At 40.8% G+C, this 15,033-nt stretch overlaps 1 protein-coding gene across 2 annotated transcripts; it reads right to left on the minus strand.

The window, feature by feature from the left end:
• Nucleotides 1-276: 276 nt before the first annotated feature.
• Nucleotides 277-7,891, minus strand: RPS29 (ribosomal protein S29). 2 transcript variants are annotated; one of them, XM_017506704.2, is made up of 3 exons: nucleotides 7,760-7,891; nucleotides 7,420-7,519; nucleotides 277-809 (listed from the first exon to the last, which is right to left on the minus strand). In XM_017506704.2, the coding sequence occupies exons 1-3, from the start codon at nucleotides 7,819-7,821 to the stop codon at nucleotides 711-713; spliced, it is 261 nt and encodes an 86-aa protein (XP_017362193.1). In that variant the 5' UTR covers nucleotides 7,822-7,891; the 3' UTR covers nucleotides 277-710. The 2 variants fall into 2 exon arrangements, with proteins under 2 accessions (XP_017362193.1, XP_017362194.1); XM_017506705.2 differs by lacking the exon at nucleotides 277-809 and adding an exon at nucleotides 5,407-5,502.
• Nucleotides 7,892-15,033: the final 7,142 nt, after the last annotated feature.

The following is a 15,033-nucleotide window of genomic DNA, read 5'->3' on the forward strand; positions in this document are numbered from 1 at the left end:
TGAAACCCCATTTCTACAAAAATATAAAAATTAGCTGGGTGTGGTAGCAGGCGCCTGTAATCCCAGCCACTCCAGAGGCTGAAGCAAGAGAACTGCTTGAACCTGGGAGGTGGAGGTTGCAGTGAGCTGAGATTGCGCCACTGCACTCCAACCTGGGCAACAAAACAAGACTTCATCTCTAAAACAATAAATAAATAAAATTTAAAAAAAGAAAACTGTTGGGGCATTAGCCACATGAACAGCTGTCCAAAGACCAGGATCTCTGTTTTTTGTTGTTTTTGTTTTTCTAGTTTTATTGGTTTTATTTAAACCCCAATAAAACAAGAACATTCAGTGTCTATTTACTTTCTGCACTGTGCAGGCTGGCACTGGCATTGGTGCCTCTGATGACCACCTGGGCTGCTCTTTCCAAGACGGCTTTGCAGGGAACATCATGAGTGATCTCAGCACAGTTAAGATTTGCTGCACACCAGCAGTACTTCCAGCTCCTTATTGCTGTGGACCAGGAACTTCCGGAAGCCACTGGGCAGTATGTGCGTTGTCTTTTTGTTCCTCCCACAATCAATGTTGGGCATTGATCGGGCCCTTCAACCTTCTATGAACCCTGCTGGCAACACCTCTGTGTTTCCACCAGTTACACTTAATTTTGACATGTCAGTCTGACTGGTGCCCCGTGAACTTTTTGGGCCTCTTTTTGACGACCTTGGGCTTCAGGAGGGGTCTGAGGGTGGCCATGATGGAGGAGTTGGCCATTTCGGAGGTGGCTGCCACCTCCATAGGCAGCACGAAGGAGGAGAGCTCAGGTCTGTCTGTAATGGTGAAAGAAGTCCCATAAAAAGTGAAGAAGCAATGATGCCCAACAAATTCAATAAATTTTTACTACGTGGCTGCCCTGTGAAACATGGTATGTCACTGTCAGGATCTAGAATGAGTGGAATTAATTTGGAGAACAAAGATCACTCTAAAGCATGTCTTAGAGAAACAGTTGAAATAATCAGAGATGGTTATACTGGAAATAAGAATATTCTAGAAAAACATGAGAGCCTTCATGCCTAAATATTTAGCCCCCACAACCTTTTTTTTTTTTTTTTTTTTTTTTTTTTTTCTATATTTTTTTTTTTTTTTTTTTTTTTTTTGTTTTTTTTTTTTTTTTTTTTTTTTTTTTTTTTTTTTGGCAGAGATTAGGCTTATTTTGTACAGGACAACATAGAATTAGTACCAATGAGTATCAGTCAAAATCAGTAGAAATCATAGCAACCTAAGAAAAAACTTACTATCAAAGCAATCTAAAAATAGAATGACCTGTTTTAGGAGGAGCAGAAGCCTCACTAGCAGTATTGGTACCAGGGACATTATATACTGCAGTCTCTGGATACTCAATCTCTAAATGAGTCTTAATCAGACACTGCTACAAATCAAATCACAAATCACATCACCCAAAGTCAAACACTGCTAATATAATGACATGTTTCCTTCTGATTTCTTTTCCCTGTGCACTTCTTTTTTAACATAGTAAAATTGTAGCACATATTACAATTTTTAACTTTTTATTAAAAATTCTTTCAGCAATTTTGTTGACTACCAATATTTACCAAAGCTTTCACTTTTGTTTTTTACATTTTGGGGAGTTTTTTTTGAGACAGGGTCTCACTCTGTCTCCCAGGCTGGAGTGTAGTGGCATGATCTCAACTCACTGAAACTTCTGCTTCCCAGGTTCAAGTGATTCTCGTGCCTCAGCCTCCCAAGTAGCTGGGATTACAGGCACATGCCACCACACTCAATTTTTGTATTTTTAACAGAAACAGGGTTTTATCATGTTGACCAGGCTGGTCTCGAGCTCCTGGCCTCATGATCTACCCACCTTGGCCTTCCAAAATGCTGGGATTACAGGGGTGAGCCACCACACCCAGCCAGCTTTCACTTTTTGTTTAACATTTACAGTTTAGTGGTAAGAGCAGTTTTCAAGACATACTACCTGGTTGAATCTCACTTACTAGCTATTCAATCTTGGAACAGTTGCTCATTCGTTGTGCCCCAGTCACCTCATTTGTAAAATGGGGACTGTACCTCAGGGAGTTGTTGTATTAAAGGAGATTCTATAGGGAAAATGTTTGTGTCCCCCATAAAATCCACATGTTGAAACCCTAGCTTGTGCGTTCTAGGAGGTGGGATATTTCAGAAAAAGATTAGGTCATAAGAGGTCAACCCTCATGGGATTAGTGCTCTTATAAAATAAGGCCAAGAAAGCTCATTTGCCCCAACCACCATGTAAGAATACAATGAGAAGGCACCTACCAGCACCTTGATCTTGGACTTCCCAGCGTCCAAAACTGTGAGAAATAAATGTGTTATTTAAGCCTCTCAGACTACTGGATTTTGTTGCAGTGGCCCAAAAACACTAAGACAGAACCTAAACCTACGAATATGTCCTCTGCCAGAGTGGTGGCTCACATGTGTAGGCCCAGCTCTCTGGGAGGCCAGGACAGGAGGCTCACTAGAGGCCAGCAGTTTAAGACCAACCTGGGCAACACTGCAAGACCCTGTCCCTACAATAAATTTTTAAAAAAGAAAGAATATATCCTCTATGTACCAGTGGTTCTTTGGGCCTCTCCTATAGTCCCTATCATCTTTTGCCGTCCATACTTATTGAACTTTTACTAGGTAATTTAGTTAAATTCCCCAACAAATGTGGACCTACTAATCTACAAGGCATCTTGCTATGTGCTTGCTGTGCATGCAAATATGAAAGGAAACATTCACTCCTGCCCTCAAGCAACTAAGTGATCTTTGGGGATAAGGGATGCACAGTCCTAGGCTGGGCGTGGTGGCTCATGCCTGTAATCTCAGCACTTTGGGAGGCGGAGACAGGTGGATCACCTGAGGTCAGGAGTTCAAGACCAGCCTGGCCAACATGGTGAAACCCTGTCTTTTTTTTTTTTAAAAAAAAAAAAAAAAAAAAAAAAAAAAAAAAAAAAAAAAAGAGCATAAGCACTGATGTCAGACAGACCCAGTTCCACTCGTTTTGTCTCTTTCTTTGGGATACCTTGGGGAAATTACTTAATTTCTAGGCCTCAGTTTCCTCAGCTATGTAATGATAGTATCTACTAAAAAGTACTCTAAGACTTGAAAAAGGTAATGTACATAAAGCACTTAGCATGTCTGGCACATAACAAATCTTAAAACAAAATATCAAGTAAGCATTATTCAACCCCTAATAGAGAAGCCAGACCACTTACCCACAGCAGCCTTCCCACTCACTACCACCATGTATACACAGGGATAGGACTGGCTAGGGAGTGTTTCCCTTCCATTACCTAAGACATTGCACATCTCTTACAGAATTTACACCAGGCCATCACACTAGACCAGAGCCCAGCTCATTCAAGAGACTCTTACAACCAAATCAAACACATCTCACACCCTTATTGACCTGACTCACCACTACATATGTAAGCTTCTCTCATCATCTCCCAAATTTTTTTTTTTTTTTTTTTTTTTTGAGTCGTAGTTTCGCTCTAGTTGCCCAGGCTGGAGTGCGATGGTGCGATCTCGGCTCACCATAACCTCTGCCTCCCAGGTTCAAGCAATTTTCCTGCTTCAGCCTCCTTAGTAGCTGTGATTACAGGCATGAGCCACCATGCCTGGCCTTCCCAAACTTTTTTTTGCAGTTGCTTAGGTGACACAGCTTCTCATCCATCCTATCTGCAATACCAGCTCATCCCATTACCAATAAATCTTTTCTACGCCTTCAACCACATCTCTCAGTATTCTTCTCACCTCCTTACCCAGACTGAAACCTGGCTCTTTCCTAGACACTTCCCCAACACTGACTGTAATTTATCATCACATACTCCTGGGGTTCAGGGTTAGGAGCATAGGTGGATTTACTATGAAGCTTATGAAACTTAAGCTCCAGTATCCCTAACTTCTACAAGCTCCTACTAAGGGAATTATATTAGGAATGTGTTCAATATTGTATTTTCAAAAAATTGGCTGCCAGGAGCAGTGGCTCACGCCTGTAATCCTAGCACTTTGGGAGGCTGAGGCAGTTGGATCACCTGAGGTCGGGAGTTCGAGAGCAGCATGGCCAACATGGTAAAACCCCACCTCTACTAAAAATACAAAAAATTAGCCAGGGATGGTGGCAGACGCCTGTAATCCCAGCTACCCGGCAGGCTGAGGCAGGAGAATCACTTGTACCAGGGAGGCAGAGGTTGCAGTGAGCCAAGATTGTTCCACTGCATTCCAGCCTGGGCAACAGAGCAAGACTCAGTCTCAGAATAAATTAAAAAAAAAAAAAAAATCAGACCAAGCCGGACAGCACAGTACTGTAATACCCCGCCTCTACAAAAACAATGAATGCTCATCTCACAATATCTAACTATAACCTAAAAGGGTAATACAGACCCTGGCCAACTTTCTTACTCTTCAGCCACAACTTTGCTATTTCTCTAATTCCATCCAGGAATTCTCTTCCCCACAGAAACTATGCTGTAACCTCTGCCTATTAAGTTCATAACCCAAATGTAAGCATGGCTTTCTTTGACCTCAACATCTAGAACATATACCTCTTTTACCCTGCTTTTCTTCAAATAATGCACATTATCATATATTGCTGCTCTAACAGCGTATACATTCAATTGAGAACTTTTCATTCACTACAAAATTCAGTGTCTGGCATACAGGAATTCAAGGATTTGTACAATTGTTGTCCACAAGTGGTAGAACTGTACTTCTCACACTTGGATCACACAGGGGGTCTTGCTCATAGACCAATCAGGAGGCACAGGGTATACTCCAACAGGGCATTTTTAATAGGCTTCCAGATGATAAGTCCCAAGAACTTTCACCTACTTTCATTTATTCCATCTCACGTTAAGTCACCTGCATTACCAAGGTTAAAGCAACCACATTACACCTAGACTTCACCTTTTACTGGGTCCCTCAGTAAATGTCTTTGAGTACCATCATTTCTTTTACAACCGGCACAACCCCTCCAAATGCTCCAAACTGACTGCTTTTCTCTACAAATATGCACATGCACACATTGGCAGACTTGAGACCCTGTATCTATTCAAAAGTGTGTACAAAGACACACAAAGTTCTTTAAAATTTTCTTTATTCTATAGAGACAAGGTCTCACTATGTTGCCCAAGTTGGTCTGGGCTCAAGCAAGCCTCCCACTCTATGCTCCCGAAGTGCTGGGATTACAGGCATGAAACTGCCACGTGTTTTTCAAAGTATAAAAATAAAACTGGCATTTACCAGTGTACTGGCACGAATAGTTTTATGTAACTCAGTGAAAATAAGCCATTGAAACAAGTCTATTGAGAAGGTAATATTAATTTTTAAAATATTTCTATAACCAATTAACTATTCCAGTCATATTAAAACACTCATAAACCAAAGGGTTTTTAAAAATGTTTATTTTATGTACAAAGAACTATCATGGTTTTTCATGGTGGGTGTCTTGGATAATCCTTTGAAGATCATTTAGTCCAACTGAAAAAAAAAGCAGGTAAGAAATTATTTCAAAATGCTTTAAATCTCTACTTGATTTTCACAAGAACTGGCTCATTATACAATGTTTAAATGGACATTTAACCCACCCAAACTAACTACACCAGGATCTACATAGTTTAAATATTTACTGAATGCGTACTCCACAAACATCAGCTATGTTATAGAATGATTTTTAGTAATGCTATTCCCGCTTCTTCCCTCGAAATGTTTCCCATAACACTACTAAATCTTTATGAAATGCATGGGTTGGTTGTTCAGCAGGAAACTATAATTACACAGTTCATTTTTGTTTTTTAAGACAGCCTCGCTGTCTCCCAGACTGGAGTGCAGTGGAGCCATCTCCACTCACTGCAGCCTCGGCCTCCTGGGTTCAAGTGATCCCCCACCTCAGCCTTCTGAGTAGCTGGGACCACAGGCCCAGGCAATCATACAAAGGTAATTTTTGTAGACACGGCTTTTCACCATGTTGGCCAGGCTTGTCGCTTAAATCCTGGACTCAAGCGATCCACCCGCCTTGTCGGCCTCCCAAAGTGCTGGGATTTCAGATTTAAGGCACTGCGCCTGGCCCACAGTTTATCTAGGACACAGAGCTAGGGCGTGGGCCAAGGTCCATTTTCTTCGGTGTGATATACTACCTCCCAAATGAATAATGTGAACCTCCTCATTTTAACAGGAAGCATACACTGACAAAGTACTTGCTCAACGCTACCAAGTCTGAGTTTACAGGTACTTTCTGTCCCGGTTACACTGCATAATTCCTATTAACAATTTGCAACAGGCAGGGCGTGGTGGCTCACATCTGTAATCCCAGCACTTTGAGAGGCCAAGGCAGGCGGATCACCTGAGGTCAGGAGTACAAGACCAGCCTGGCCGACATGGTGAAACCCATCTCCACAAAAAAATAAAAGGTCGCGCGTGGTGGCAGATGCCTGTAATCCCAGCTACTCGGGAGGCTGAGGCAGGAGAATCGCTTGAATTCGGGACGTGGAGGTTGTAGGGAGCTGAGACCGCGCCACTGCACTCCAGCCTGGGCAACACAGTGAGATCCCGTTTCAAAAAAAAATTACATCATTACAGAACACGACCATAAAAATATCTATATTTAACAAGTAGGTACTATTCAATACAAAACAATTAAGAATTAGAAAGCTGGTGAGTTTATCTCAAAAGCCAATTATAAATTCGTTTTTCACCTAAAAAAATAAACTATTTACATGATTTTTAGAAGCCAAAAGTCTCATATACACATTCACTTGATCAAGTGATAGAACCACTAAATGGCAGATCCTCGTTTGCTGAATCCTAACAATGTCTTTCTGGCTCCAAACCTCAAGTTCATTCCAGTATATGACGTTATCAAACATTTTTCGGTCAGTGGTTAATACATACATTTGGTTAGAAAATATCTAGGTATTGCTGCGCGTGGTGGCTCGCGCCTATAATCCCAGCTACGTCAGACGCTGTGGCAGGAGAACTGCTTGAACCCACTGTGGGTTCAAGGGGCTGCAGTGAGTCATAACTTGAATACCACTGCGCTCCAGCCTGGGTCTCACTCTGTCTTACAGGTACTTTTAAGACCGGTAAGTAAAACAATTTTAGTGGCTTCTGTAAAGTGAGTAATTTCACCCAACACAATACATGGCACCTAAAACTGGCTAAGTAAAAAGGGGGTAGGAAAGACTAAGTCCTTCACCTCCCCATTCCATTAATGTGACTGCCCAAACCATCAACACTGTCACCAGCTACCAACTATAAAAGAGGAAAAGCTCTGGGTCGAATGCTCAGAATCACCACCCGAGGGAAGATCTGTCGGTTGTCTTCCGCAGAAAAAATAAAGAACCACCACCACCTTCTCCCTCAACGGAAACAACAGGTAGTACGCCCGCGGACGCCTACCTTAATGAAACCTATATCCTTCGCGTACTGACGAAAACACTGGCGGCACATATTGAGACCATATTTCCGGATCAAACCGTGCCGGTTTGAACAGACTCGACTGTAAAAAAAAAAAAGAGACAGCAATTTTGCAGGTCACAGAAATTACAAGACTCTGCACTCAGACGGCCACTACCCGCTTCCCGAGACTTCCCGGCCCCAGCGCAGGCCTGTAATGGCGGCACCATCGGCTCCCAGTCGGCCTGCTCCCTAGTGCCGCCTGTGGTCTCCTCTACTTGAGATTTTGAGCAGCTCAGCGATCTAGGGCAACGTTTCCCTAAAATCACAGACTATTTCTCACCAAGAGCGAGAACCCTGGCCGAATTTTCGCGGGTGGCTCCAGTACAGCTGCTGGTGACCCATCTTGCTCTCAGAAAGGCAACGAGGTAAAAGGAAGGAGCTACTCTACGCATGCGCTCTTCAATTTTTTTTTTGAGACAGTTTACCCAGAATGCAGTGCTCAAAGAAAACGCGTGCGCAGTGTGGTCAGGTTGTTTCGTGAGGTGAAATCTTGGAGGCGTTGTCGGCCGGCCCAGTTGATGACGTCACTACCACACAGCTTCTAGTGCTATTTTGCGCCGCTACCAGACCGCCGGGCGCGGTGGCGCGTGTCTGTAGTCCCAGCTATTCGGGAGGCTGAGGCTGGAGGATCTCTTGAGTCCAGGAGTTCTGGGCTGTAGTGCGCTATGCCGATCGGGTGTCCGCACTAAGTTCGGCATCAATATGGTGACCTCCCGGGAGCGGGGGACCACCAGGTTGCCTAAGGAGGGGTGAACCGGCCCAGGTCGGAAACGGAGCAGGTCAAAACTCCCGTGCTGATCAGTAGTGGGATCGCGCCTGTGAATAGCCACTGCACTCCAGCCTGGGCAACATAGCGAGACCCTGTCTCTTTTGAATAAATACGTTAATTTTGAACTCTCAAGAAATGAATGTTCTCAGTCTCTTTTATTGATTAAACCTTTTACTTTCTTTTAATTAAAACGTTACACTTGGGAAGGGATTTTTCTCATCGACTCACCAGTGACACCTACTGGAATAAATGTACAAAACAACTTAAAATCAGCTGTAATAATCACGAGTCAACGGTAGGGTTTGCTTTTATTCTGTTAAATAGAGTAAGGTTTTCAAATTTATTTTTGTGACACACTCTTCCAAGAAATACACCTACACCATTCCAGAAAAAAATATATATATTCTTTGGCATTTAGTGTATTTAATTCTTAAATGTAATTGGCTGAATTTAAAGTAATAAACAAGTAATGTGCAGTGTATGTTGCTTTGACCAGATAATTTGGTGACAACTAATGAAAAGCAAATGCAAAAAAACAAATGTCAATAAACGAATTTCTGCTCAAAGATGCCTAAATTCCATATGGTCATTTGTAATGCCTCCAGATAAAACTGCTCTGAAATCAAAGCTTTAACTAGATTTATAAAATGTAGCACATGGTGCAACAATTCAAGAAACTTTTACATATAAACTCTTAATTGAAATACACAACTTCTTTAAGGTATATTATGCCAGGGTTCCAGTGGGGTCCCCCAACCCAATCATTAAGTTAGGCATTGCATTATATGATTAAGGAAGGAGGGGAGTCAGAGACTTATAAACTAGATATAGGGTTTCTGTGTCTCAGCTTTGGAGCACCCCTCTCTCTGTCTCTGTACAGGAGAGCTGCTTCTTTCTTTCTTCCCCCTTCTTTCTTGCCTATTAAACTCCTTGCTCCTTAAAACTAAAAAATAAATACAAATAATAAATAAATAAACTGGATGTAACTTGTTTCTTGCCCTCAAAATTTTCTAATCTAATCTACTGTGAAAAACAGGATTATCTCCAAGACCTCGTCCTTCAACGTTTGTACACCAACATGTGTACAACTAAGGAAAATATTCTGTGTTCAATGATGGGTGTGCTCATGAAGTATGAGAGGACCAAAGAAGAGGAGAAATTAATTCCAGCTTGAGGTACACATGAGAGACTTCTGAGGTAGCACTTGATAGAGCAGAATGCCTGGTGGAAGGAAGAGCTTGAGCCAAGAGTTTGGGTAAGGTGAACAACTTTGTGTAACTAGAGTAGAAGATGCACAAAAGGCCTAGTGATAGGAATGAAGCGGTATTTTATTTTAAAGCCTCATTGGGCAAGACCCAATGTCAAGCTTCTACAATTTTCCTATAATTTATATCAGTCACTAATGTGTGGTTTCCAAAAGCCATCTGCCTCTCAAAACCTAATCTAACATTTGTCCACAATTTCTCAAGCCTCTCCTTGTTGGTCTCCATAATATTTAAAAGATTACAGTGGTTCTGAGATCAACTACATAAATATTTTTAGTACCCTGATATATAATCCTTTGGGCCTAAAAAGTATATTCATTTAGGAGAGAGGAAAAAAAAAGACAAATGAGAAGCAATTAGTTGCACTTTGTTCAATCTTTTTCTCGGCTGACTGCAAACTCCATCTCCTGGGTTCAAGTAATTCTCCTGCCTCAGCCTCCCAAGCAGCTGGGATTACAGGGATGCACCACCACGTCAGGTTAATTTTGTATTTTTAGTAGAGACATGGTTTCTCCCTGTTGGTCAGGCTGGTCTCCAACTCCTGACATCAGGTGATCCACCTGCCTGGGCCTCCCAAAGTACTGGGATTACAGGTGTGAGCCACAGCACCTAGCCCAACAATCTTAAACTATCTGAATACTTAAGTAATGCTTAATGTCTATTCTAGTCTATAGATTATTCTTCTTGATAGAGATATCGCAAAAGTACATACTTCCTTTCAGTGTTAAGATAATGTGACACCATCTATCCCAAACAATGGAATTATCCATTTCTTTTTCAATAAACTGAGAACACAGCTTTGAAAGTTCATTTTAACTCACTGTTTATCAAGAGATTTTATGGGTTTTTTTCTTTTCTTTTTTTGCAATGGAGTCTTGCTCTGTTGCTCAGGCTGGAGTGCAGTGGCACCACGTTGACTCACTGCAACCTCCACCTCCTGAGTTCAAAGGATTCTCCTGCCTCAGCCTCCCGAATTGCTGGGATTGCAGGCACATGCCATCACACCTGGCGAATTTTTTATATATTTGGTAGAGACAGGGTTTCACCATGTTGGCTAGGCTGGTCTCAAACTCCTGACCCCAAGTGATCTGCCCACATCAGCCTCTCAAACTGCTGGGATTACAGGCATGAACCACCACACCTGGTCTAAGAGATTTTATCTTAATCCTGTAGTCTTCTTACAGTTTCTTAATTCTCTTTTGTATGTGACTTTGAAATTTTCCTTCTTTTAGAACACATTTTCCCCTAATAGGATATTTCTTGGGTTTAGATTCTTTCTTTTTTAAAAAATGTACAATGAAGTACAAAGAAAAAGAAAAAGAAAAAACTGCCATAATGTCCTTGCCCAGATAACCCTACGAATATTTTACTTTTGAAAAAATAAAAGATTGGAGCATTCTAACACTAAAGAGTATAGATCTTATTTTTTAAGTACATTGGAATAATATTCATGTTAAGACACTATTATTCAAGATGTCTTTCTTTCTCAAATTATTCTTACAATCATCTGTGATCATCCATGCAGAATTTAATCATTTTAAAACCTGCATCTGCTGGGCGAGGTGGCTCACTCCTGTAATCCCAGCACTTTGGGAGGCCAAGGCGGGTGGATCACAAGGTCAGGAGATTGAGGCCATCCTGGCTAACACCGTGAAACCCCGTCTCTACTAAAAATACAAAAAATTAGTCAGGCATGGTGGCACTTGCCTGTAGTCCCAGCTACTCAGGAGGCTGAGGCAAGAGAATCACTTGAACCCAGGAGGTCAAGGTTGCAGTGAGCCAAGATTGCACCACTGCATTCCAGCCTGGGTGACAGAGCAACACTCTGTCTTAAAAAAAAAAAACAAAAAAAAACAAAAAAAAAAACAACCTGCATCTTATGTGTATACACTGCTGATAGGAATGTAAATTAGTTCAGCACTGTGGAAAGCAGTTCGGGGATTTCTTAGATAACTTAAAACAGACTGCCACTTGACCTAGCAATCCCATTACTGGATCTATACCCAAAAGAATATAAATCATTCTACATTAAAGACACATGAATGTGTATGTTCACAGCAGCACTTCACAATAGCAAAGACATTGAATCAACCTAAATAGCAATTTTTTAGGCAACAGTAAACTACATAAAGAAAATGTGGTATATATACACTATGGAATGCTACACAGCCGTAGAAAAGAACAAGATCATGTCCTGTGCAACAACATGGATGGAGCTGGAGGCAATTACCCTAAGCAAACTAACATGGGAACAGAAACCAAACACCATGTTCTCACTTATAAGTGAGAGCTAAACACTGAATACACATGGACACAAAGAAAGTAACAGACAGCAGGGTCCACTTGAGCACAGAGGGTGGGAGGATGGTGAGTATTGTTAAAGTACCTATTGAGTACTTAAGCTTATTACCTGGGTGATTAAATAATACATGTAACAAACCCCTGTGACACACAATTTATCTGCAGAACCAACCTGTACATATACCCTTGAAATTAAAGTTAAAAAAAAAAAAAAAAACTTTTATCTCTCTTGAGTTACCTTCAATTTCAGAACCTTTAGAAATAGAATTATACTTTTACTCTAAACTTTACAAAATCTATTTCACCATAGTCAGAGTCTAAGATACATGTTTTGCATGTTTGGTTATTAAAATATGCACACTTCAGTATAGTTGGTTCGAATTAGGTTTTTTGTTTGTTTGTTTGTTTGTTTGTTTTGAGACATAGTCTCACTCTGTAACCCAGGCTGGAGTGCAGTGACGCCATCTTGGTTCACTGCAACCCCCACCTCCAGGGCTTAAGCAATTCTCCTGCCTCAGTCTCCCAGGTAGCTGTGATTACAGGCATGAGCCACCATTCCTAGCTAATTTTTATATTTTTAGTACAGATCGGGTTTTGCCTTGTTGACCAGGCTGGTCTCAAACTCCTGGCCTCAAGAAATCTTCCCGCCTCAGTCTCCCAAAGTGCTGGTGTCATCTGCCCTGCCCAACCAGAATTAGACCTTTATTAATAATTATTAACCCTTCAAAAAAGCCTAATTGTTTAATAGTATGTGTTTGTCCACATATATTTTAGCAAATATTAATTTTTAATTAACTTTACATATTATGTTTTAAATAAAACATACTTTGGAAAAGGAGACTCAGAAAAAGAAAAAAAATACATACGTGCATACATGCAAATATTAAATATATTGTTAAAAGTAAGTCTTTCTCCAACCCTAGACCCCTATTTTCCCAGTCTCCCTGTCCAAACCAACAAGTTAGCAGTTTTTAGGGGTTTGGTTTTTGCTTTTTTTTTTTTGAAACAGAGTCTCACTCTGTTGCCCAGGCTGGAGTGCAATGGCGCGATCTGGACTCACCGCAACCTCTGCCTCCCAGATTCAAGTGATTCTCCTGCCTCAGCCTCCCAAGCAGCTAGGATTACAGGCGCATGTCACCACACCCGGCTAATTTTTGTATCTTTAGTTGAGGCTGGTCTCGAACTCCTGACCTCATGTGATCCACCCACCTCAGCCTCCAAAGTGCTGGTATTACAGGCATGAGCTACTGCACCCAGCTGAGGGATGTTTAAGAAAAATTCTGAAGAGCTATACAGACACACACACGTATACATATATATGTGTACATATATACATATTGGTATTTATATTTTTATATATTTATCTCTTTTCATTTACACAACAAAATCATACCATACTCAATGTTTCTCGCAAATAGATCACAAAGAATCTTAGAAGGGTATAAAAGTTACAGAGGAATACACAGCACAACAGGGAATTAAGGTGAACTGAAACACTCTTGGATGATCTTTTTTTGCATACTTATCTATCTATAGGTATATATATAATAAAGTATGTCTATCAAGTAGGATTTTATAAAGTATGTCTATATATACAGATATTAGTAAAGTATGACTATGAAATTCTGGAAATACTGCTGCTAGGCCAAAGGATATGAGCTTTTATAGATAATAACAATGTTCCCACCTGGTACGGTGGCTCACGCCTGTAATCCCAAGACTTTGGGAGGCCAAGGCAGGCAGACCACTTTAGGTTAGAACTTCGAGACCAGACTGACCAACATGGAGAAACCCTGTTCCTACTAAAAATACAAAAATTAGCCAGGTGTGCTGGCACATGCCTATAATCGCAGCTACTTGGGAGGCTGAGGCAGGAGAACCGCTTGAACATGGAAGGTGGAGGTTGCGGTGAGCCAAGACTGTGCCATTGCACTCCAGCCTGGGCAACAAGAGTAAAACTCCATCTCAAAAAAAAAAAAAAAAAGTGTTCCCAGTAGAAACTGTAACAATTCAGACTTACACTCCTACCCATGGAGAATACCTGTTTTCCCACAATCTCCCAACAGTATGAATCAATTATTTTTTTTAATCTGTCCTTTTGCTAGCCTAAAAATAATGTCTTATTTCAATTTTGTTTTTATTTATTTATTTTTGAGATGGAGTTTTGCTCTTGTTGCCCAGGCTGGAGTGCAATGGTGTGATCTTGGCTCTCTGCAACATCTGCCTCCTGGGCTCACGCAATTCTCCTGCCTCAGCCTCCCGAGTATCTGGGATTACAGGTGTTAGCCACCATGCCCGGCTAATTTTTGTATTTTAGTAGAAATGGGGTTTAACCATGTTGCCCAGGCTGGTTTTGAACTCCTGATCTCAAGTAATCCACATACCTCAGCCTCCCAAAGTGCTGGGATTACATGCATGAGCCACCGCACCTGGCCCAATTTGATTTTTTAAAGTCCATTTAGCAAGATTCAATTTGATTTTCTGATGAGGCAGACCATGATTTCCTATGTCTATAAGCCAGATATATATCTTTATCTGGGAACTTTTTTGAGTCCACAGCCCAATTTCTTTAATGCATTGCTAATCTAGAGTTTATATATTTATAAATACTTATGTATAAAGACTACACCTTTGACCTTCATATTAGAGGCAAAGTTATTTTGTCACCGTCCCAGATTCTTATTTTTAAAATGTTTATAGTATATTTTTCCATGCAAAAAGGTTTTTTTATTTTTTTAGACTAGTCAGCAAAGCAGTGGGAGTGAAGAAGGAACAAATAAATCTGTAACTGGCTGTAATCAATCCACTGAACTCAGACCATCACCATACAGAAAGTTTTAAAGTCTATGTATTAAATGTATTGACTTGTTGCACTACTGCCTTTAGGCTTCACATCAAAATTCTTCAAAGGTTACGTGTGTTTCTCCTGTGATATTTTTAAGGTTTTTATTTCAAATCTTGAAATCACCTAAAATTTATGTCACTGCTCTCCAGGAATGAGGGAGAAATTCAGCTTTTTTCCCCTCCCAAATGGCTACTCATCCCAACAAAAGCAATATTAATTGCATGTAAGGCTGCTCTATTCTAGCACAATGCATGCTTTCACAAATATTTGCTAAATGAATAAATGGAAAGCAATACTTGTTTACTCTTTCTATAAATATATATTGAGTACTTACTGCATATAAACACTATGCTCTGCTTTGCATATAACAGTAG

Source organism: Cebus imitator, unplaced genomic scaffold (assembly GCF_001604975.1).
Source record: "Cebus imitator isolate Cc_AM_T3 unplaced genomic scaffold, Cebus_imitator-1.0 Scaffold358, whole genome shotgun sequence".
NCBI lineage: Eukaryota > Metazoa > Chordata > Mammalia > Primates > Cebidae > Cebus > Cebus imitator.

Excerpts from the sequence above, each read along its gene's own strand:
- RPS29 (XM_017506704.2), bottom strand. The coding sequence starts at position 7,821 with ATGGGTCACCAGCAGCTGTACTGGAGCCACCCGCGAAAATTCGGCCAG. Across the intron at positions 7,520-7,759 it reads GGCCAGGGTTCTCGCTCTTG|TCGAGTCTGTTCAAACCGGC; the intron begins GTGAGAAATAGT and ends TTTTTTTTACAG. Across the intron at positions 810-7,419 it reads AGGATATAGGTTTCATTAAG|ACAGACCTGAGCTCTCCTCC; the intron begins GTAGGCGTCCGC and ends TCACCATTACAG.